Here is a 25,409-nt window from a genome sequence, read left to right on the forward strand (position 1 = left end):
ATGAATTTAATCCTAGTTTTATCGAACAATTCTGATTCTAGCTACCACGATATGTAATCACAATGCCTATAGTGAAATGGCTATCAATCTTTGGTATTTGATAGACTCATGTGGATCCCACAGGACCTGGAATCATAAAAACAGAAACTTATGGCAAAGGCTGTGGTCATTTGGTTTGTCATGTCTGGGCCAACAGAAAAAGCTCTATCCAGCCAAATCCCACTTTCTAGCTCTTGGGTTATAACACTAAGTGCATGTCCAAGTACTTTTTGAATATGAGATGCTTCTTTCTCTAACACTCTTTCAGGCAGTGAGATCCAGGCCTCAAATTTTCTCTAGGTGAAAACATTTTTCAATTCTCCCCCATCTTCTACCAATGTATTTAAATCTATGCCCGTTAATCATTAACCTTTCTGCTAATCCATTCTATCCACACTGTCTAGGCCCCTTATAATTTTATGCAACACAATTAAGTCTCCCTCTATCCTCCCTATTCCAAAGAAAATGGTGTATCTTATTCAATCTTTCATAATAGCTGTAAATTTCCAGCACTGGCAACACCCTCATAAATCTCTACTGTATCCTTTCTAATGCAATTACATCCTTCCACAAATATGGTGACCAGAACTGTACACTGTTCTCTAGCTATAAACTAATTAGATTTTATGCTGTTATAATATTGTGCAACAATCCACAAACATCCTCATTTCTGACCATATGATAGAGGGAAGATTCTTGATGAAATAACTGGAGATGATTGGGCCTTGGACACTACCCTGACATTCTGGATTCCCCCATTGTTGAGGATAGGGATATTTGTGGCGCTTCCTCCTCCAGTTATCTGTTTAATTGTCCACCACCATTCACAACTGGATGTGAATGGTGGTGGACTAGAGAGTTTAGATCTGATTCATCAGTTGTGGGATTGCTGAACTTGAAGGAAGTGCAGTGGATGTTGTGTACATGGATTTTAGCAAGGTTTTTGTCAAGGTCCCACATGGCAGATTAGTCAAAAAAGTAAAAGTCTGTGGAATAAATACAGGGTAATGTGCCAAATTGGATCTAAAGTTGGCTTAGCAACAGGAAACTAAGAGTAACGGTCGACGAATGCCCTTACGAATGGAAAGTTGTTTCAAATGGTGGTTCTACAGAGTTCAACGTTGGGACCCTTGCTGTTAGTGTTATACATTAATGATTTAGACATGACCATGGAACACAATTGGAAAATCTGTAGACAACACTAAGATTGGCCGAGTCTCTAATCTCCACAACAATATCGATGGGTGGTCGAGTAGGCAGTAAAGTGGCAGATGGATTTTAACAGAGAGAAGTGTGAGGTTATGTATTTAGGTAGGTCAAACAGTCACAGGGAACACACAATAAATGCAAGTATGCTAAGAAGGATAGACGAAGTGAGAGATCTTGGTGCACAAGTATACAGATCCTCAAAGGCAGCAGTTCAAGTAGTTAAGGTTATAAAGGCAGTAAACGGAATGCTCTCCTTCATTGGCAGAGGTATAGAGTATAAAAGTAAGGATATAATGATTGAATTGTATAAAATACAAGCGAGGTCACAGCTGAACTATTACTACATAACAGAAAGAACATAATTGTTCTGGAGAGAGTGCAAAGGAAGTTTACAAGAATATTGCCAGCGCTAGAAAAGTGTAGCTATGAAGAGAGACTGGATAGATTTGGCTCATTTTCCTTGGAATGAAGAAGGCTGAATGATGATTTGATAGAACTGTACAAAATTATGAAGGGGAGAGATAGAGTAAACAGGATAAAATTACTTCCCATTGCGGAGAATTCAATGGACATTGATTCAAGGTAAGCAGCAGTAGGTGTACAACAACAAAGAACAAAGAACAACCCAGCATGGAAACAGGCCCTTCGGCCCAATGAGCCGGCGCCGCCGCATCACCCTACACCTATTCTACCCTGCATGTCTACGAATGGAACCCCTAACTTAGCCAGATTCAGGGGAGAATAGTGTCAATTTGGTAAAACCAATCAGCCTAAGAGCACAACTACCCTCTGTCTCCTATTACCCAGCCAGTTCTCAATCCACCTAGCGACCTGGCCTCGTATCCTCGTGTAGAGAGGACATGAGGAAGAACTATTCTACGCAAAGGGTGGTGGAGGCAGAGACCCTAAACTCTTTTAAAAAGCACCTGGATATGCACCTTGCATACTGTAAGCTGCAGGGCTATGGGCTGGGTGCAGGAAGGAGAGACTGGAAAGGGCACCTGGGGTGTCCTGGGGCTGGCATGGACAAGATAGGCCAAATGGTCCCATTCTGTGCTATAACTTTTTTATGGTTCTAAGGAGCAACCCAGTAAAGGGTAAGGTCACGGACATGATTTTAAGAGGATCATCATTGGATGAACAGAAGAAAAATCCTGAATTCAGATCATATATAATGAGGGAACTTGAATTATCCAAATTTATTCCCATTTATTGTATATTCCCTATCTAAAACGAGCATTGCTATAAGGGATCAGGGTGATCATCCGTGTTTATGGTCGGATCCTGGATCAATTGCTAGAAGGTTATCCAGAGGTAATGTAGATGAAACAGCTCAATCAAAGCTAGTTTTGGTGCCTGGTACATGTCTCACAAATACAAGAGAAAGTGGGCCAATATCAGTTATGCATTAGAATTCAGAATACTCCACCTCTATAACAACTTCACCTATGGGATGGCCTTGGTAAAAGATGCATATCGACTTCACAGGACCCATTGAAGGTTGTATGTTTCTTTTCCTAGTAGGCATGCATTCAAAGTGGCCCAAAGTCAGGATGATGAAATCCATCACAACAAAAAGAACCATAGAGGAGTTGGATAAGCTGTTTGGAAGATTTGGATCACCTGAACAACAAGCCAGTGATAATGGGAAGCAATTCACATCTCAGGAATTTGTGGATGTTGACTGATGTTCATGCTGAAAAACCATTACTGTTTAAAAGTTTGTCATTGTACTAGTGAATTAAAGGAAGAGGGATGTTATGTATTGCAAAGCAATGCAGCTATGATTAGTCACATGACATGCTGTGATGACACCAGAGGCACTTGCAGGTTTTTATCTCTGTTATGTTGGACTTCAATCTGGCAATAGCTCGAATAAATTTACATTGAGTTGGTTCAAAATAGTGCAGCACCTTATCATCTTTGGTCTTACTAATCAAAACAACCAATATATGACAATCATCCAATGCAATTTGGGCTAGTATGTAATTCCACACTAACAAATGTGCATTGCTTTGTGGGCGGGACAGAAAAAAAAACAGATGCAAATTAATGCATTGCTCTATCACTATCTAGCAAGAAAAGAGTATTCCTTATTGCACATTTCAACTTACCAGTATATTCATCTGGGTAGTCATCAGGGACATAGTCTGTTGGGCTGGATCGCACTTTTGGCTGATCTAACCTCAAATATGAAGAGGTGTATGGATGTGCTGATGTACCATGAAGTACAAGAGACCATTCCTTCAGCTTTCCTAAAAGAGTAAACATAATGACAATGAATTGTAACAGGTCATTGCAAGTATGGACTCATTCAACAGAACTGTAGAAAATAGACATCCATCAAACCTGTGTTATTTTCAACAGCAAATGAAACACAAACAAAAATACACAACTTCATTGAACTGGACTAAAAATGTTTTAGTATAAATTCCTTGGTATCTAGGGTCCTTGAAATCATTGATAATAAATAGAAATAATCCCCAAACTAAACTCTTGTGGATACCACTATCCACTTGCAGTTACTTTGGAAAAAACTACACTTAATCCCATTCTGTTTTAACAACCCTATTTTTTGCACTTTTTCCCGTGCTACCCTAATTCCATACTCTAATGTTCTCTTGTATTCTCCTTTGTAGGACTGGTTAAAGGTTTTTCTAAAGTCATTATGTACTACAGATAGCTAATTTTCCCTATCTATTTTTAATAAAATCTGAGAGGTTTATCATGCATACTTATTACTTCTGAAATCATTTTATTTCACTTGCCACCCTACCCAGTCTGGCCTACATATGACTATATTTAATTCTTAAAGGTGTCAGGAAAATGGGATGGGCATTTTATCCTCCAGTATTCTAAGAGCAAACAAAAACTTTAGTAGTGTTTATATTACTTCCAGTTTTGTTTCTCGGTGATGTTCTTATCCCATCAGGAAGTTTCACCGCACTCCATACAGCAAAATACTGAGTTTGGTAACATCTCCTGCATCGTTAATGCTAAATCCTCAGATTTGAGCAATAAAAGTTTACACTCATTGCAGAGAAACTAGTGATTTTGAACAATATTTCTTAAGTTACTACTTTCAGAACACTCCTAGGAGTGTGTTTTTTTTGCATCTTGTGGGTCCTATGATTGTAACTGCTTCATGCAGGACATTGCTAGTTGAACTAAAATAGGGTGATTATATTTCCGAAAGAGACTTCTTAGTTTCAGGAGGCATTTATTAGAAATAATGTAATTCTGCAAAATTCAGCTTCAGTTCTTGTTATTTTTGTACTAAGACATTTTTCTCTGCCACATTCCTAAGCCATGTTCCTAATTTTACTCTTCAGTCTTCTGAAGATAACTGAAGTATTTCTACACCTTGGATCATACCAAAGCTTCACAGATCAGCACATGATAAGTTTTCAGGCTTGCATGAATCATAGAATCTCTACAGGGCAGGAGGTGAACATTCGGCCCATCATGTTTGCACCAACCATAATCCCACCCAGGCCATATCCCAGAACCCTATGTATTTACTGTTGCTAGTTCCCCCTGACATTAAGGGAAAATTTATCATGACCAATCAGCCTAACCAGCAAATTTTTGGAGTGTGGGAGGAAACTGAAGCACCCAGAGGAAATCCACACCAATACTTGAAGAACATGCAAACTCCACACAGATACTAATCTAAGACTAGTATTGAACTTGGGTCACTGGTGCTGTGAGGTGGCAGTGCTAACCATTGTGCCACCATGCTGTGAGCAATGCAAACATCTCATGACTGGAGAAGCATTCCAACACTCGCCTGCTCCTTGTCCACATTGCAGAAATACCATCAGAAACTCAAAATGGCTACTAGTAGATTCAAATTTTCATCCATATTTCAGCATAGAATTGCCACAAGGCAGCTGTACCATACTGTAGATTAAAGATATATAAACTCGATACAAAAAAATGGTAATTTTAACGATCTCAAATTAAGAACAGAGTTTTTCCATTGTGTTAATTACAGCCATCACTGGTTAGCATGATTGATGTGTCTTTTGGATATTATTTTCTCTTCAGTCTCAAGTTCATAGGAAAATAAAATGTATTTTTTCACAGCTCCTTTTAAACTCTAACTGAGCACCCTTTAGTGGCATCAGAAACATTTAGCATATGGTTTGGAATACAACGCAGAAAAGAATCAAAACCTGGCTCAACACATAACCACTTGCAAATTAAATTATTTGATCAAAGGCTATTGCTCAATGTATTGGCTGAAAATAAACAGATCTGAAGTGATTAAGAACACATTCCGAAACATTCTGGAAGGAATTACCTAGGAAAGTCTGCCTGAGGGAACAAGATTAGACCTGACCGTAACACTTGATGTAATAGCACAGTTCATGAACAGGTGGGACCAGAACTAATTAAACCTTTGAGACTTAACCCATTCACCAGGGGAAATAACCTTAGTTGTTTCCCAATTTCCCCCTGACGCATGTACTCCTGCTGAGTAGTTTGCACTAAGAGATCTATTTTGTAGGCAAAACTTTGTGCTGCAAAGGATGTTGTGGCTACTAGATTTTTTTTTAACCATCTGGTCAGGCATTCTGTGGCTTAGATGGAGCTTGGTACTCCCTGTACACTTCTTTGATTAATGGAAAATATTTTTAGTGATGTTGTTAGGCATGTTGTATTATTGCCAGCAAGAATATATTTCCCCCTCCCTTGGTTTCTTAGTAGTGGTAGTATTATATTTCAGAAATAAATGGCAATCTGGTTTGCCATGTGTGCTGTGTCTCCCACCCATTTATAATGTTCAAGCTAAGTAACAGAAAAGCATGCTTGTGCACAGAGCTTCTTTTCTAACCTCTAGCATCTTGTGACAAAACTACTGCTGCATTTATATCATGATACTGCTGGAGAATGCTTTGCCCATATTATAGAATAGACACTGTTGTACCCATAGCACTGTGCGGACAAAGAGAGGCAGCTGCTATTGCAGGTGCTATGCCATCTTTCAATGCTGCCATAAGCAGTGAGTTCCTTAACCCACCTTTGCAGACTCTGTGTTGTAGACAAAGCTCATAGGCAGAAATGTTCATCTTAAGTTTTGATGATTTAACAAGCTTGCTCATGGTAAATGCTCTAAAGTTTTAACTTAGTTTCAATCCTGCTGTCAGTGTTTTAGAAGTTGTATGACTTGCAAACAAAATTGGTTTTTCAACAAACTTCTGATACTTAACAAAATTCTTTACAACTATTTAAATATAATTCATTCAGTTTTGAACTATTTTAGAAATCCATATTACACCGGTAAAGTATTTTTTAACAGAAGAAACGCAGACACTGAAAATTTTAACTCTTAATAAGTCATTGTTGCTCGTACCTGGCGTTTTGAAGTTTCGCAGTTGGGAAGGGCTGTCGTGAATTTCAAGAACCCAGTCGCCTGCTGCCTTTTCACCCCAGCAATGAGTTGTCATGAATTCCCAACTTTTAAAGCCTTCCATGGAATGATCAAACAATCTAATATGGAAACATAGATAAGATGATCAGGAACAACATATGAAGGGATACTCATTTCCCACCAACAGACATATGGGCCAACAGCTGCAGTCTTCCTTTCTTTTGGCACAAGCACTGCAAAATGATTCCCTTCTGCACTACAGGCTAGAACAGAATGCAAAGTAGCTTCAAACACATCCCTTCATAATTTAAGGACTGGAATTCAAGAACAAGCATTACAATTGGTCTCTGAGCCAACCTAATTTGCAAAATACAATATTTTAAGATACTTCTCTCATGATGAAAGCTAGCTATAGAATAAATAGCACACAAGCTAAGTTTTTGAGTTTTCTTGATTATGGTTGGATTACAGTGGTGAAAGTCTCAGCTCTTCAATAAATTATACCCAGAGCAAAGCAATGTGATTCAAGCCAAGTATTTCTCTGTATTATGGGCTCTGATAGCAAATTAAGTAATCCGGGAGAAAGAACAAGGAACATTATTGTCATAGTGGGCTTGGGACAACAGATGCTAAGGTTGCCATCATCGTCATCAACAAATCTACAATGGCTGACAAGGCACATGGGTCAATAGGTCTCTTTCCCCTCTCCCTTTTCTCTTGTTACCAACACAGCTAACTACTGTGAGCTGATCCACCTAGGAGCCACTAAAGATAATGAAAAACACCATGTTCAGATATTCATTGACCAGTTGCGTAGAAGAGTCGCTTCAGCATAGAATAATACTGGCATATCGGAGAAGGGAGGTACAATCCTTGTAATACTCCATACTGGATCCAAACTAGTATGTAACATAGGAAATAGCCAGTTTTCTCTGCTGTTGGTGAGTATTCTTTTCTAACTTGTTTGTAAATCACTGTATAATTAAACAAGTCAGTTTTTCTGATAAAAGTCACAATGACTTCGAGAGCAAAAGCATATAAATGATAAGTTATGGAGAGAGGTAGCTGCTAGTCTATTTTTCATACCGTGCATTTACTTCCCTTTGACCATCAAAAAAAAAATCACTTCATTGACAGCAATGAAGCAAATCCAACATTGCTACCAAAACCTGTTTGACCAAGCTTTTGACCATCTACCTCACGTGGGCCCAGTGTCAAATTTTGTTTGATATCATTGCCATGAGGTTGTGTTTTTAATGCCTTAAAAGGAGTTACATAAATGCAAGTAGCAGGAAGAAAATTGCCATCAATCAAACTCTCAAAATTCTATTTGAAATCCAACTTATTGGGTATATGAACACTGTTCATTCCAGCTGCACCGGTCCACATCAAAAGAGTATCATCCACAACCCAATCTAAACTTGTGTGGTAATTTCTACCATGAGAAATGTAACAAACCTTACTTTTGAAGCCTAAAACAGATAAATTATTACATGGATGAAATTATGGAGATCACAATGATCCTTAAACAATTGCAGGCCATGCTGTTCAGCACTGTTCACTGCAAAGACCAAGTAATTGAAAACCATTGAAATTAATCTACAGTTTAATGAAAAACGTCAAAACAAATAAATAAACAAAATAATAAATGGAGAAATTAAACACAACAGGATTTCTGTAGGAACTTATGAAAACTACAGCCTTTGAGAATCCATCAATGCCTCTCCCAATGGCCTTGTGATTAAAGGCACTAGCTGGTATAATAATTGCACTAACTGGTATAATACATTTCTTCATCATAATAATTGCCACACAGACTTTGTGCCAAGAAGATAATGTTATCTGAGACAGCTACAGTGAGCTTCAGCCCCCTTGGAAAGTAAGAATTGAAAGCTTCCTGATCTGACTGATGTAGAGATGCCAGCATTGGACTGGAGTGGTCACAGTAAGAAGTCTCACACCACTAGGTTAAAGTCCAACAGGTTTATTTGGTATCACGAGCTTTCAGAGCATTGCTCCTTCATCAGGTTAGTGAAGTCAACTCACCTGAAGGAGCAGCACTCCGAAAGCTCGTGATACTAAATAAACCTGCTGGACTTTGACCTGGTGTTGTAAGTCTTCTTCCTGATCTGATTGTCATCCAGTAATTCCTATAGGGAAATGCACATGTGGACAACTGACTGCATGGGCTTGACAGTAATACGCTTTGTTGTTGAACAGCCTGCTGATTCCCAAGTTCAAAGATGAGGAATAACTGTCTGTAAAGTATGACAAAAGCTAGATTTTATTTTGTGCAGCAGTCCCCACCAGTTGGATGGCCAGCAGCTCTGGGAATGGAATGGCATGGTCCTGCTGTCATTTCATGCTGGTAAAACCAAATTTTCAGCTCCCATTGCATGTGCACACGCACACCCCCAACACCCCCACCTTTAAACCAGTCATTGCTGGGACTGGGAAAAAAATGGAGTTCAGTTTTTTTTAAAAAAACTCAATATTCGGCATATTTCAGGATCAGGACAGTAAATTTCCCACTGTTCAATTTTCCAACTGTTTATGCAATGCCTCAAAAAATCTTTTCAAAATGTACTGAACTGTCCTACAAAACTCAATCTCATAATACTTTCACCATAATAGAATATTTTATTAAATAGTAAAGGAGTACTCAATTCTATTATCTTTTTACTCCATTAGATTTTTTTCCTTTTCACATCCCTTTCAAAGATACCACTGTTAAGGCAAAATTGTGCCACTAAAAATTAATATTGAATGGCTACTGGAGGCATCCTTACTACAATAGGCATTACTCAAGGCTACCGATGCACAAGGACTCACCATTAAGGATGGTTTCTACCCACGATGCTCATGACCAAATGCTATTGGCAGGAAAATGAATCACAATTTTATGCAGTGCAATGTTGCCGTTACCCTGTTATGTAAATGAGGTCCAAGCAGCCATAACGTACTAGGTCATAACTCAATGTAAAACAGTCTTTGGCGGAGGAGGTTTCGCATTATAAACATAAGTTAACATATGCCCAATAAGCAGGGCCTTCTCACAATGAAAATTACAGCTAATAAAAGGGATTGAAACATACTGAAATATTTATTGAATTTCTCTCCCGACAATCATTAAAAATAAAAGCTTGCCAAACGGAGCTTAAAGCTGCAAGAAACATGTCAATACTCTGCTCAGCAATTTTACAGTTTAAAAAGTCAGCAAACTGCCTGAATTTAAAATATCAAAATAAATTGCAAACATTCCCATGGCTAAACGCACACTTACAAGCTTAATTTTCAAACGGTATCTATAGTAATTCAGAGGAAGAGGAAATGCATAGCATTGCTTTAAACGACTTGAAATTGTTGAAGACAGAGTACCATCTGCTTGGCTTCATTTCACTTGTGCCAAATGCAAAGGGCACTCGTGCTGTTGGTACATATTGCAGACAGGTTGTCAAACAGTACAATAGGACAGCCCACACAAAGAAACCAAGAATGGAATCATTTTGAATAAGCTACACAAGGTTTATATTGGCCATTGGACTATAACAGTGAGCTGTATTTGGTCTCTGGTTGTTTGGGGCTTTTATTAAATCAGCATTCAAGCGGGATATTCTTTTGCTTTTGAAAATAATGAACCTATCTTGCTAGTGAGTAATTCAAGATTTTAAAAAAAAAATCATTCTTGGGTGGGAGTATTGTCAATAAAGCTGGCATATGTTATGTAGTTGATGATCAGCCTTGGCAAACTCTAGTGTTTGATACAACTGACTGGCTTTCTTGGTAATTTCGGAAAACAGTGTTGATGGAATTACTCGCCTACAAAGTCAGCTAAGGATGATGGATATACTTTCTCAAAAGGCACAAGTAAGGCACATGGGTTTTGTCATTTTTTACTGATTTCAGACTTCTGGCTCTTTTTTAAAACATCCCAGTTACATTTTTATGACCCAATAGTTAAAAAAGAGAATTGAAGTTCAAGAGTGGGATTTTCCAGCCCCAACACTGATGTGCATCATCATGGGCAGGACCAGAAAATTTGGAGAGCCATTGAAAAAAAAATGACAGCTCTCCAAATTTTGCTGTCCTGCCCATGACGATGCTTGCTGGTGTCAGGGCTGGAAAATTCCACCAGGGAATTCTTGGTGCATTCATTGCAAAACAGAAAACAGATATAGAAAAGTGAGCTGCGTGGACTGGGGAATCATTATGTAACTGGGCAAGAGTAACAAGACCAAAAGAAGGAATTGGAAGAGAAAGGGCAAAATAAACAGATAATGGGTGAATATGGAAACTAAAACCAAATAATAAAAACAATTAATCAATTGGATCAATCCAAAAACTCAGATGAGGCATAATGCAAATATTGTACTGCATGAGCAAAACAAGGAATATAGTGAAACACCCAGCACACTGTATTCATGCAGAAGATGGTGATTCCACAAAGGGAGGAGCTGATGGACCTCGGAATAATTCCCTCTGGCAGCTCTGATTTCAGCAGCCATAATAGATCTTGTGTACTTTAGCTGAAAAAAACTTTGACCTGTATTTGCACTAGTTTAGAAGTAACTTCGTCATTTGCAAGGGTCACACTGATTACACACACAGGTCACGCAGCACTGCAAGCCAATGGTTGCACAATAAACTGAGCACTGCTGGGTGTGTTAAGAGCTTCCGACCTAGTGAATTAGTACTTGACACGCAAGCAATCTGTGTATGGTGCGCTAATGGAGTGGAATACTTTTAACAAGACCAGTTTCAACACAGTAGTGGGCCTTTGCCTGCTCTGCACCTGCAGATATTAGATAAATTATCCACCAAACAGCTGTTTTCCCTCAGGAATAGCTCCAGCCACTCATCAGCTGGCAAAAGGAGCTCAAGAGGAAATCCAGACACACTAAACAGGCTAATCAAAACTTTCTGTCCTGTTCCTAGAGACTGATTACCATGGAAATGTTTTCTTTTTGAACAAGTCTGTTTCAGACATTTAAGAACACACTATCCTAACCATGTGTTAAACTGCAAAGGGTCTTTTTAGCTCGCTAAAGATACCATTTTCTATATTCTAGCCCCTTGTGGACAAAAGGAAGGAACGTTATTACACAGTTTGTGTGAAGCCTCTCTAGTGTTAAAAGCAACTCACTGTTAATTTACATACAACTTCAGATTCATCTCCAACATCTACATCCTACCTCACCCACACTTGGAAGACAACGCCAGGCAGTCTCAAAAGGATTGGAGGCACCATAGGCATTCTTTCCTTACACATTGGACCGTGTTGGCCACCCATGTGATTGAATTGCTAACTTACTTAAGTTTTGTTAAACAAAGTAGAATGGGGAAAATTCAATTATGTTATATCATAGTGTTGTTCCTGACCAAAGACCCGACGTATTTTTCTGTGAATTAAATAGCTAAAAAGAGCAAAAGACTGAGGGCAAAAAGCTACATTTGATGGGGGGAAGGAAGTCAGTCGATCAAAAAAAAGCAAGACACTAGGTGAAAAGACCTGCAAGTGACTATTGCATTTCTCTAACACTGGATCAACAAGATTATCTATGGGCAGGTTCACAAGAGATGGGTGAGATCCTAAATGAATATTTTTCATCAGTATTTACTGTTGAGAAAAGCATGGATGTTAGGGAACTTAGGAACATAAATAGTGACGTCTTGAGGAGTGCACGTTTTATAGAGACAGAGGTGCTGAAAGTCTTAAAGAGTGTCAAGGTAGATAAATCCCAGGTTCCTGGTGAAGTGTATCGTAGGATGCCAGAGAGGAAATTGTGGGTCCCCTAGTAGAGATATTTAAATATTTGACAGCTACAGGTGAGAAGCTTGAAGATTGGAGGGTGATGACAATTGTGCCTTTGTTTAAAAAGGGCCACAGGGAAAAGCCTGGGAACCACAGGCTGGTGAGTCTCACATTCAAGTGGGTAAATTGTCAGAAGGTATTCTGAGAGACAGGATCTACAGACATTTAGGCAGTCAGCATGGCTTTGTGAGTGGAAAATCACAAATTTGACTGAGTTGTTTGAAGAGATAACCAAGATAGATACATAAGGCAGTGCAGTTGATATCGTCTATACGGATCTTAGCAAGGCTTTTGACAAGGTACCGCTTAGTAGGTTGTTGCATAAGATTAAATCTCTCAGAATCCATGGTGAGGTAGCCAAATGGTTATAAAAGTGGCTTGATGACAGAAGAGAGAGGGTGGTTGTGGAGGGTTGTTTTTCAAACTGGAGGCCTGTGACGAGTGGTGTCTCTCAGGGATTGGTGTTGGGTCCACTGTTATTTGTCATTTATATTAATGATTTGAATAAAAATTTAGGAGGCATGATGATACCAAGGTTGGTGGCATAGTGGACAGTAAAGAAGATTATCTTGGATTGTAAAAGGATCTTGATCAATAGGGCCAGTGGGCTGATGAATGGCAAATGGAGTTTAATTTAGATAAATGCAAGGTGATGCATTTTGGTAGATCGAACTAGGGCAGGACTTACTCAGTTAATGGCAGGGTATTGGGGAGGGCTTTAGAACAAAGATCTAGGGGTACATGTTCATAGCTCTTTGACAATGAAGTCATAGGTGGACAGGATGGTGAAGGTGGCATTCAGCATGCTTGGTTTCATTGGTTGGAACATTGAAATTGTACAAGGCATTGGTAAGGCCAGACTTGGAATACTGTGTACAGTTCTGGTCATCCTATTATAGAAATACTATATTATTAAACTAGAAAGAGTGCAGAAAAGATGTACTAGGATGCTATCGGGACTTGATAGTTTGAGTTATAGGAGAGGCTGGATAGAGTGAGAGTTTTTTCTCTGGAACAGAGGAGCTTAGGGATGATCTTATAGAGGTCTATAAAATAAAGAGGGGCACAGATCAGCTAGATAGTCAATGTCTTTTCCTAAAGGTAGTGGAGTCTAAAACTAGAGGGTATAGGTTTAAGGTGAGGGGAGAGTTACAAAAGGGCATTTTTTTTTACATAGAGGGTGATGCTTGGAACAAGCTGCCAGAGGTAGTAGTAGAGGCAGGTACAATTTTGTATTTTAAAAAGTGTTTAGACAATTACATGGGTAGGTTGGGTATAGAGGGTTATGGGCAATGTGGGCAACTGGGACTAGCTTAATCATTTAAAAAAAAAGGGAGGCATGGACAAATTGGGTTAAACAGCCTGTTTCAATGCTGTAAACCTCTATGTGTGACTCTATGCTTTTTATTTGCAAAGGGCAAAAACAATGGATAATCAGTGTCAAAGCACTGAAATTACAGGAGGAAGAGCAATCTCGAAAAGATTGTCTGTCAGGATGGCAACTTGCACTCTCTGGCACACAAACAAGAAACACAATACAAGACAGATGAGTAGGAGATGACGTACAAACATAAAAGGTAGTGCTAGGGGTTTATCATTTGACATCCATATGGTTCTCAAAGGAAAGTAATAGCTACTATTCTCATATATATTTTCTCAAGCTTTTGTATTTTTGAAATACTGGGGTTGTCTTGTAGGAAGAACTTAGGAATGTGAAGCAACATTTGGACTCGTCTAGATCCCCAAGTTTTTTTCCCATCAATTCATCACACGACCTTGCCAGCCTAGCATCAGCTCAAATACTATATCCATATGAGTGGATATGAGTTAGAAAGGTTTTCACTGAGTGAGGCATCATGCTTTGGCAAGCAAACTCAATGATTTCAATGTTTTTCTGGCTAGTTCCCCATTCTTCACAACCATCATTCATAATTCTGCAACCCATTTCCTATTATACATTGGACTCACTCACCTATTACCCTTGTGCTTCCTCATCTTTATGGGCTCCGAGTGTAACAATGCTTCCAACTTACCAGCGTACTCACGTTTAAAGCACTTGGTAGTATAGTTCCAATCTCTATCCTCTTCCAGCCTTACAGCCCAATTAACACTCTATTGCCCCAGATCTGGCCTCTTGTGCATCTCTCCCCTTCCACCTGATCAATGGCAGCCATGCCTTTTAGATTCCTTGTTCAGGAAACACCTCTCTAAACTCTTCCAATCTTCACGTTCCCTTTTAAAAGCCTCAGAAAAACCCACCTCTAACCAAGCTTTTTGGTGAGCCATTCTAATGTATCCTCTTTGTCTCAGCATCCATTTTATATCCCGATTACTCCTCTGGTTGCCTTGGGACACTTCTCTACATTGCACAAAGGATATAAATATTGCTGAATTGGGAAGAAGTGGCTGACGAAGTTCAATGCAGAGAAGAGCAGTGATTTATTTTGGCAGGAAGAATGTGGAAAGACCGTACAATATAAAGGGAGAATTTCTAAAGGAAGTGCAGGAACAAAGGGATCTTGGTATACATTAAAATGTGGCAGGGCATGCGAGAGCAGTAAATAAAGCATATGGTTTTATTAACAAGGACATGGTAATGACGCCATGTTGAACTTGTAGAATAGACTATTTAGGCCTCATGTAGAGAAATGCATCCAATTCCGAGCACCATGTTTGAGGAGATTCACAAGAATGATTTCAGGGATAAATAACTGTAGCTATGAGGATTGATTGGAGGGGTTGGGTATGTTTTCCTTGGAGAAAAGGCAGCTGAGGGGGAGATTGATAAAGGTTATCAAGATCCTGAGGGGTATGGATAGGGAAACTTCCCTCTCAAGATGCATCAAGAATTAGAGGGCACAGATTCAAAATAGTGGGTAAAAGGAGTAGAAGTGATGTGAGGAAGAGTTTTTGACTTAAGCGGATGGTTGGAATCTGGAAAAAAGTTCCTGGGACGGTGGTGGAGGCATGTTTGACTGAGGTATTCAAAAGAAAACTGGATTGCCTTTTGAAAATAATGTGCAAGATCATGGGAATAAGGCAAGTGCGAGTGACTAGGTAGAATGTTTTTTAAAGAGCCAGTGCAGACTTGATGGGCAAAATGGCCTCCTTCTGCACTGTAAAGATTCTGTGGTTCTGTGCAGATGTTATGTCAAATCAAACTGTTGTTGGGTTTGAAAATGGTGTATTTATGTGTGGGGGAAGGGACATCAGAAGGAGAGGGAGTCTATTTTTTAATTAGTCTATCATTTACTGGAAGTAGTCAGTTTTAGGGGATACAATAATGTAATATGATGTTACTGGGCTAGTAATCTGGAAGTATGTACTATTAACCCAGGGACACAAGGTAAACTCCCACCACCATAGCTTGGAACTTAAATTCAACTAATTTAATAAAAAGTTAGCATTGTAATAACGACTATACCCTACCAGAGTGTTGTAAAAGCCAAATCATTCATTAATGTTCTTGAAAACCTTCTGTCCTTACCCTATAATATGACTCCAGACCCACAGCCATGTGGTTGACTTTTAAATGCCCTCTGAAGTGGCCTAACAAGCCATTTAGTTATAAAATGTTTGAAAAAAACTGTAATAAAATTGGAAAGACCACCCAACATCAAGCTATTACAATCTATAACCTCATGGCCCATCGTGTCCTCACTCTACTATCAAGCCATGGCCAACCATGGTTCGATGATTGTAGAAGAGATGCCAGAAGCAGCAACATGCTTACTTACAAATGAAATGTGAAGCTACTGAAGATAAAACTCAGCACAACAGGCTTGCTGAATAGCAGAAGCAGTGTGCTACAGAAGAGCTAAACAATCCCAGAACTAACAGATCAGATAAGAGCTTCGTAGTCCTGTTATATTTAGTTGTGAATAATCGTAGGCAATTAAAGCAAAGAGTCGTCCCTAAGAACTTTCCCATCCTGAACCCAGCATGTCAGTGCAAAAGACAAGGCTGAAGCATTTGCAACCATCTTCATCCAGTAATGGATGAGTAAATGACAGATGTACCCTTCCTCCTGAGATCTGCATGATTACAGAAGTCAGTATTTAGCTAATTCAATGTGCTGTGACTTGGAAACATATCAAGTTTGTCATTGGGTCAGAATCATGGAACTTCCTCACTCACACTCTGGGAGTATCTTCACCACATGGAATGCAGCTGTTAAATAAGAAGGCAGCTCACTGCCACCTCTCAAGGGAAATTAGGGATGGGTAATTGGCAACAACATCCACAACTTATAATTGAATAATAAAATATGCAACAGTAGCTTCTTTTCTCTGGCAGCAGTCTGATGGATTTTAGAGTATTCCTCTTTTTCCTGTGCACCATGAGCTTGTTAAACGGAGGGCCTTCTTCCTACTGCTTCAATCAACATTGTTTCAGCTGTGAAAGTGTGTTAATAAGTGTGTTAAGTGTTTCAATGTGTTAATAATATGCAACATGAAGCCTTCAATAATGACTGCTGGACTGTTTTACAAAGCCTTAAACAGATCTTCCAGGCAACTTGAACAAACTTCAAGATCCTTATGATCTGCTCAGCTGAACTTCTTGCAAATCCATTATACGTATTCCACTCCCCCATCTGTAGAAGCCTCATTAGTATCAAAAGTCTAGTGCAGGGTAATCCCTGAGCAAGCAACTATCCTTATAAATAGCTCCGAGTCATCAAGAGTGGTATGAAGGACTGTCACAATTGTCAATACTGTTCCTATGTAATGGATATGAATGCAGGAAAAGATATTCTTGCAACCATACACTTACTGTCCATTCCTTAAACAGAAATCTTCCTTATGAATGGAACTGAGTGGCATGTTGCACAAAACATCCAGTGCTACAGTTTGGTTTCTGAAACCGTGGGAATCCTGATTGTCTACATCATGAGATGATTGCTCACACCAATCTCATTCAATGTATATCCGCTGCTGTCCAGTCGAGTGAAACCAAACATGATTGGATCTACCTTCATCTATCCAAGGACTGCCAGAACTTCTCCAGCAATGGTTTATTTTACCAGCCCTGCAGTGTTTTATCTAACTACCTATCTCTCATCTCCTCCTTCACAACATCTTCTGAAAGAAATCAGGTTGCAATATACCACTGATAACTCTATCTTTACTACCAGCTTTCTTAACCCTCATTGCCTCAGGGTTATCAGCCTAGCCAATTTCTAGTCTCGGATGAAATGTAATGTTCTCCAGATGAATGTGGACACCATCATCTCCGGCATTGCCATATTTGAGTTAAATCCAATAGTTCCCAATCATAGAACATAGAACATAGAACATTACAGCGCAGAACAGGCCCTTCGGCCCACGATGTTGCGCCGACCAGTTACAAAAACAATGACCCACTAGCCTATACCAATCCCTTTTCGTCCATAAACCTATCCAGAGATCTCTTAAACGCCCCCAAACTAGACGCATCTACAACTGCAGCAGGCAGGGCATTCCAATCCCTCACCACCCGCTGGGTAAAGAACCTACCCCTGACATCCGTCCTGTAGCTACCCCCCCTTAATTTAAAGTCATGCCCCCTCGTGCTAGCTTTCTCCATCCGAGGAAAAAGGCTATCACTATCCACCCTATCTAAACCCCTAATCATCTTATATGTTTCAATAAGATCCCCTCTTAGCCGCCTTCTTCCCAACGAAAACAACCCTAGATCCCTCAGTCTCTCCTCATAGGACCTCCCCACCATACCAGGCAACATCCTAGTAAACCTCCTCTGCACCCTCTCCAACGCCTCCACATCCTTCTTGTAATGCGGGGACCAGAACTGCACACAGTACTCCAAGTGCGGCCGCACTAGAGTAGTGTACAGTTGCAACATGACGCTGCGACTCCTAAATTCAATCCCCCTACCAATAAACGCCAAGACACCGTATGCCTTCTTGACAACCTTATCTACTTGATTCCCAACTTTCAGGGATCTATGTACACACACACCTAGATCCCTCTGTTCATCCACACTATTCAAAGTCCTCCCGTTAGCCCTATACTCGACACATCTGTTGCTCCTACCAAAGTGAATTACCTCACACTTCTCCGCATTAAATTCCATCCGCCACCTCTCGGCCCAGCTCTGCAACCTATCTAAGTCTCCCTGCAGACTATGACACCCTTCCTCACAATCTACCACACCTCCAACTTTGGTGTCATCAGCAAATTTACTAATCCACCCAACTATACCCTCATCCAGATCATTAATAAAAATTACAAACAACAGTGGCCCCAAAACAGATCCCTGAGGCACACCACTCGTAACTGCACTCCATGATGAATATTTACCATCCACCACCACCCTCTGTCTCCTATCTGATAGCCAATTCCTGATCCAACTTCCTAGATTACCCACAATCCCATACATCTGCATTTTCTGCAGAAGCCTACCATGGTGAACCTTATCGAACGCCTTACTAAAATCCATGTATACCACGTCAACTGCCTTACCCCCATCCACCTCTTTGGTCACCTTCTCAAAAAACTCAATAAGGTTAGTAAGGCACGACCTACCTGCTACAAAACCATGCTGACTATTTCTAATCAATTCATTACACTCCAAATAACTATAAATCCTATCCCTAATAATTTTTTCTAAAACCTTGCCCACAACAGAAGTAAGACTCACCGGTCTATAATTCCCGGCAAAGTCTCTGTTCCCCTTCTTAAACAATGGGACAACATTCGCTATCCTCCAATCCTCCGGGACTACACCAGAGACCAATGACGACCTGAAGATCTGAGCTAAAAAAGGTTTTATATGACCTTGAGTTGAACCTTAAATTCCATTATAAATGGAGTTGATCATCATCAGGCATTTGGAGTGAAAGTACTTCTTAGTTCATCTGCCTCAAAGCACTCATGTTGAAACCTCATCCATTAATTTGTTATCTCCAGACTCAGCTATTCCAATGCTCTCCTGGCTACTCTCCCAAACTCCATGAACATTACTTCATCAAAAACATGTATCCTATCTACAGCAGCTCCTGATTATCCATTGCTACCAATTTAAAATTCTCATCCATATGTTCAAATTGCGTCAGGGCTTCACCAATTTGTCCTCCAACAATAAACTACGCCCAACCAACCACTGCCCACCCTAAGAATTCTGCAATCTCTGGCACGAAGAGAATAATCTCTCAATGTCAACAAAATGAAGGAGATAGTCATTAACCTCAGGAAGCGTAGTGGAGGACATGCCTGTCAACATCAATGGGAACGAAGTAGCAATGGTTGAGTGCTTCAGGTTCCTAGACATCCAGGTCACCAGTAACCTGACCTGGTCCTTCCACGCCAATGCCATAGTTAAGAAACCCCACAAATGCCTTTACTTTCTCTGGAGGCTAAGGGAATTTGGCATGTCCATTACGACTCTAACTTTTACAGATGCAACATAGAAAGCATTCCTTCTGGTTGCATCACAGCTTCATATGGCTCCTGCTCTGGCCAAGACTGCAAAAAATTTCAAAGGATCATGAACAAAGTCCAGTCCAACGCGCAAACCAGCCTCCCATTAATTGACTCTTTCTCTGCGCTTCCTGCTGCTTCAGAAAAGCAGCCAGCACAATCAAGGAACCCCTGCACTCTGGATATTCTCTCTTTCACCTTCCTCTGTCAGGAAAAAGATACAAAAGTCTGAGGACATGTACCAACTTACTCAAGAGCAGCTTCTTCCCGCTGCCAGACTTTTGAATGGACCAATCTCGTATTAAATTGATCTTTCTCAACACCCTAGCTATGAACGTAATACTACATTCTGCATTCTCTCCTTTACTTCTCTAGATATGGTATGCTTTGTCTCTGTAGTGAGTAAGAAACAATACTTTTCAGTGCATACTAATACATGTGACAATAAGAAATCAAATCAAGTCATGCACAACTTCTTTCTTCCATAGTGACTGTAGATATGTGTGCTGAACTTTTGAACTTTGAAGAGTAAAATCAATTCCTTCATCAGAAGCCAATGCCAGAGATAAAATAGCATCATTTTTAATAGAACAAAGACGCTGTTATGTTGTCCTGAAGTGTTCTCGTTTCTTGCCAATGCAGCATTAACTTGAATCTGTGAACTCATTCTTAACAGCAATTATTGATCAGAACATAGCATGGCATTGGTTATAAGTCAAGGAATTAAACCTAGCTGATACTGTGAATGCAAATACCTGTTGGATAGGAGCTGGGACTTTGTTCCAGATGGAGAGGTCAGGTATATTGCCAGGTCACCTCGGCGAGGATGTGCAATGGTAACTCGAACAACAACATGCTCCAGGTAAATCACACGGTGGTTTCCATTGTCAAAACAGCCAGTGGCTTTGTACACTGCTCTCACATGGTGCTCAGGGCGAATAGTTCTGCAGCAAGAAAGTCAATTAGATTAGATTAGATTGTACAGGCGGAATACTTCAGCATTGGCTAACTGTCTTAGAGATGAGGCCAACTCTAAACTGTTGCTCGGCAACAATGACAAGAATTTGAGTAATATGAAGCAAAAATGGCAGCAAGCGTCTTTGATAACAGGCTGTTCACACAAACATTTTATTCCTACCATTTGCTTCAGGAAATCTCCACGCTTATTTTTGAAAAAGTCAATGAACCAACATTGGGTTAGCACTGCTGCTTCACAGCTCCAGGGACCTGGGTTCAATTCCCAGCTTGGGTCACTGTCTGTGTGGAGTTTGCACATTCTCCTCATGTCTGCATGGGTTTCCTCCGGGTGCTCCGGTTTCCTCCCACAGTCCAAAGATGTGGGGGTTAGGTTGATTGGCCATGCTAAAATTGCCCCTTAGTGTCTAGAGATGCATAGGTTAGAGGGATTAGCGAGTAGGGATATGGGGGTAGGGTCTGGGTGGGATTGTGGTCGGTACAAACTCGATGGGCCAAATGGCCTCTTTCTGCACTGTAGGGTTTCAATGGTTCTATGGTATTGTTTCAATGAAATTTGCAATTTGAAAATATTTAGTTATTTACTATTAACTACCCCACTAAACTTTGCATTCAATTTCCAACATCCTTTGTCATAACAACTGGACCCAAAATATTGTGGAAAAGAGTTGGTTGCTGAAGTTTTTACTTTGCACTCATCAGGGCAAACAGAGGAATGCAAAATTTCAAACAATCACCATGATTTATTCTCCAGCAGAAAATTTGGCAACTTGTCTCTCTTTTCAACTGTATTCAACTTCTATACTACGAAGCCATTGTTTATACCCCAAATTAATCTAACAGAAAAAATGTCCCTAAATTTAGAAATATTTCATCACCCCAATATTTAGTTTGCTAACATAAATTCACTTTAATCGTTTCATCCACTCCAAAAAAATCAGAAGAGAATAATGTGGCAAAATACACACCTGACCTATGTGTAACTTTACAAAGGATTGTCATAGGTATAGGGGTGGATCTGTTAGAAAGCTCCTGTTAGAGATCTTGGTTCTCCAGCACAGCAGTATAGCTCCCAACATTGTTTAAAAACCTCAAACCTCACCTCTGATCTCCCCATCCATCCCATGTCACCTCACGTTCCCCCATGCCACCTCTATGCATCCTCCAACAGTCTAGCAAAACCGTGAATTCAAAAGCACTCTCATTGATACTGGACCCAAAAACCAAGGAGGAAAGGTTGCAATACTTTAAGTGCCTTTTAGATTTATAAACAAAGATAACACATTACAAATATAGGGTGGAATTCTCTGCTCTGTTTTTGAGACTGTGTGGTGACAGGCAACTCTGGCCACACCTTTCTTTTCAGAAAGCTGGGATCACAGATTCTATGCTCAGAACCTCATTAACCCCTCTGAAACACCTGGAAGACTGGCAGCAAATTTGACTTCCCACTGTCAGCTGGTAAGTTTGGAGGATCCAGTACCACAGTTGAATATCAGACCAGTGCACATACTTTGCTCTCTCCAGCCCACCTGTCTTCACCAGACCATGCAGGATGTTGCCAACCCAACGATACAGTATCCCTTTGATCTCCCTGTATGACAGATTTTCATGCAGCACTGTCAGAGTTCAGCTTCTCTTCGTTAGTTTTCCCTCCGGCTTCTAATGTTCCTCTTCTTCATCTATCTTCTAGCCTCTCCGCTTTCCCCCCACTTTCTTCAGGCCACCATCCCTAGCCTCACCTTGCATGCCACCCCTGGTCAAACTTCAATTTTTTTTAATGGTGGCTGCATGATACTTGCACAGTGGTGTCCAGATAGACACTGGCGTGTGGCACCAGGAGGAAAGAGACCTCTAACGTCCCGAAGCCCAGGTGTTGTACTTGATCTGAATGGTGACACAAGGGTGCATGGGTCCAGCAACACAATGCTGCCCATGAAGACCAGCACAGCATGGAGATGGACAGCAGGAACTGGTCTGCCCCAGCAGAGTGGTGAACAGTGCATCAGGAGCAGCACAGCACTATGGCAGAAAGGCTTTGTTGCACTCACCTCAAAGTCTCTTGAGAACTGAGGACTGCCTTGTGCACACCACTCTTTACCAGTTGGGTTTTAGACTGATGCAATTTCCTGTGGGTGTGCGTGTTGCACACTAGGTACACCCAACCTACGATAAGGCCAGAGGAAAATGACATGCGGTCGAAAATGTGGAGAAAATCAAGATTTCTTCCAAAAAAAAATCTAGTGTGGGCATTCGCACACAAACATCTGCACCCAGGTGAAAATTTGGCACATAAATTTTGTTTTTTTTTTCCTCATAGGATGCAAGATAACCAATATGAAACAAAAGATACCTTTTCTGAATCTTTAACAAATCTTATTTTTAATATCATTCTTTTTGGGCAGATAATTTTACACTCCGTCCCACAAATACATTTCCAAAAGTATGAACTGACTGAAATGCATTTAGACATGCTGAAAAATTAAGGACATTTCACAAATTTATTTCTGAGGGGAAGGGAAGGGCAAGTAACGATGTAATAATGCTTTTTAAAATTACAAAGGGTTTTGACAGTCTTTCCTTATATGCTTGACTTCTTTGGTTGGAAACTCAGTGATGAGAAGACAACAATTCCAAAGTTACTAAACACGATGAAACAGGTTAGGAGACTTATCTTAATGCAATGGGTTGTTTGAGCAGGGAATATTTTGCTAAGGGATTAAGTAAAACAGAGAACGTTGCATCTTTTAAGCCAAAATTGGCTCTGTATCTGACATGGAAAGAAGCCCAATTACGACTTTCTCTAGCATAGGGCCAGCACAGGCAGAGCAGACCTACTGGTTCATCTCTAGAAATTACAATAACGTATGGATCCCTGGGATTCATGAAGAAATAGCTCTCGGACCAACTTAAAGTTAAGATCTCTGTTGTTTGTCCTAGTACTGCTCTAGAATGCAAAAGAATGCATCCTGCTGCTGGCTTCCCTTTGCTTAGTGTGCGATAGACTTAGCATCAAAGTTTTCAAATCAATAAAATTATTTTTAAGAGGCCCATTTATGTTGTTTTGCTCATCAAATAGCGTACACTTTGAAAAGCAGACTTTCCCAGATATTGCTTATCCCTTTATGATTCTGCATTCAATAATGGTTTTTGCTGCTATTCTCTGAACTTTGGTCATCAATTCCCTTTGAAAAATAAGGCATGTGAAATTGAATACATTCTATGTGCAATCACTTTCATGTTTTTGAATGTAATTTTAAGCCTGACTTTTCCACCACCCAAGAAACCCATTTATAACCCAGTAGCCTGGGGTGGATCTAGGTCTCAATTTGCAGCAAGTGCTTTTGCCCATTATCACATTGAATGGTTAACAAATTAGGGGGAGAAAAAGCAGCAAATGAAGAAAGAGAACAAAATGTCAGTGGGGTTGTTGTCCAATCGCTATCCCAGGACAAAATTTAATATGGATGCTGTGCTGTTTTATAAAATTTGTTTACATGTGAATGGCCTTAATCTTTGCATTGCAGCAAAATGGCAAGGCCAACACCTAAATTCCAATGGGGGTATTTAAAAATGTTCCATAAAACCATTCCCTCAACAGTACTCAAAATAAAAGCATGTGCCTCAGCTACACTCAAATTATCCCATTTTGCCAATCACACTGAATCTTTGATTTCAAACCCATTTACTAACTGGCATCATTCTTCATGCATAGTCTGTATTTGTTACCTTTTGAAATATTAGAATATTTTTAAATGTCTACTAGAATTTCAATTCAGTCAAAATGAGTCTGGTTGGTTTACATAACTCAGCTACAACAAAGAAAAAACAATTTAAACCTACCTGTCATATTAACAACCCAGCAGAGTCAAAACAAATTTATGCAATATAATTAGCCCATTCATGTTACTGCAAAAGGAACTTAAGTTAAAAGCATAATATGAAGACCAAAAAGAAAATCAAGCAAAATAGTTACTTTAATTAGGTTACCGCAACAAAATAGAGCTTTGAAAAGCATTAGCCAATCATGTTCCTCCATATATCTTTCATTCACACATATTCAGTACCTGCTTTGTTTGTCTGGATTCTCCACACAGATATGCTGGGATGGGACTGATTTCCAGCGCTCTGCTTCCTTTACCATGGCTTCTGCGTCCATTAATCCAAATCCATACAGGTGGCTCACTGTTAACATGGAAATTCTGTCAGTAACTGCCTTTCAAGAGAAAAGAAAAGGCAGCTCTCCTCACTTCACCTTGATCATGCTAAATCACATGGTGCATGTATACCACTACTATATTCCAGTTCTTCCCCTCCTAAGTAATGCAGGCACCAGTCTTAAGACTAAAATGCATAACCATTAGAATTACTCTCTTGCCAGCAGCTGTTGGTAAATCATATTAATTGCTTTAATTGTAGTAATAAACAAATCTTTCAAGATTGATTTTCCAGGGTGCCCATCTGCATCACCACTTAATTCCAAAGTTATTAAAAAGACAGTTCAAAGTATATCCAATTTAATCAGGCACCAATACTTCTGGTCATTGAATCTGAAGTAAATTTACCCTTTAGCGCCTGA

At 39.9% G+C, this 25,409-nt stretch overlaps 1 protein-coding gene across 3 annotated transcripts in view; it reads right to left on the minus strand.

The window, feature by feature from the left end:
• Window positions 1–25,409, minus strand: part of pcsk5b (proprotein convertase subtilisin/kexin type 5b) — a 338,718-nt gene that overhangs the window by 140,471 nt on the left and 172,838 nt on the right. For all 3 annotated transcript variants that reach the window (XM_080188893.1, XM_080188895.1, XM_080188894.1), the window contains exons 11-14: window positions 24,898–25,015; window positions 20,611–20,799; window positions 6,608–6,744; window positions 3,363–3,503 (exon numbers count right to left, since the gene is read on the minus strand). In XM_080188893.1, coding sequence (XP_080045019.1) covers window positions 3,363–3,503; window positions 6,608–6,744; window positions 20,611–20,799; window positions 24,898–25,015 — 585 coding nt within the window. The remainder of the gene's footprint in view (window positions 1–3,362; window positions 3,504–6,607; window positions 6,745–20,610; window positions 20,800–24,897; window positions 25,016–25,409) is intronic.

The sequence above is a fragment of the Carcharhinus amblyrhynchos genome, chromosome 5, assembly GCF_965287045.1.
Source record: "Carcharhinus amblyrhynchos chromosome 5, sCarAmb.v2.hapA, whole genome shotgun sequence".
NCBI lineage: Eukaryota > Metazoa > Chordata > Chondrichthyes > Carcharhiniformes > Carcharhinidae > Carcharhinus > Carcharhinus amblyrhynchos.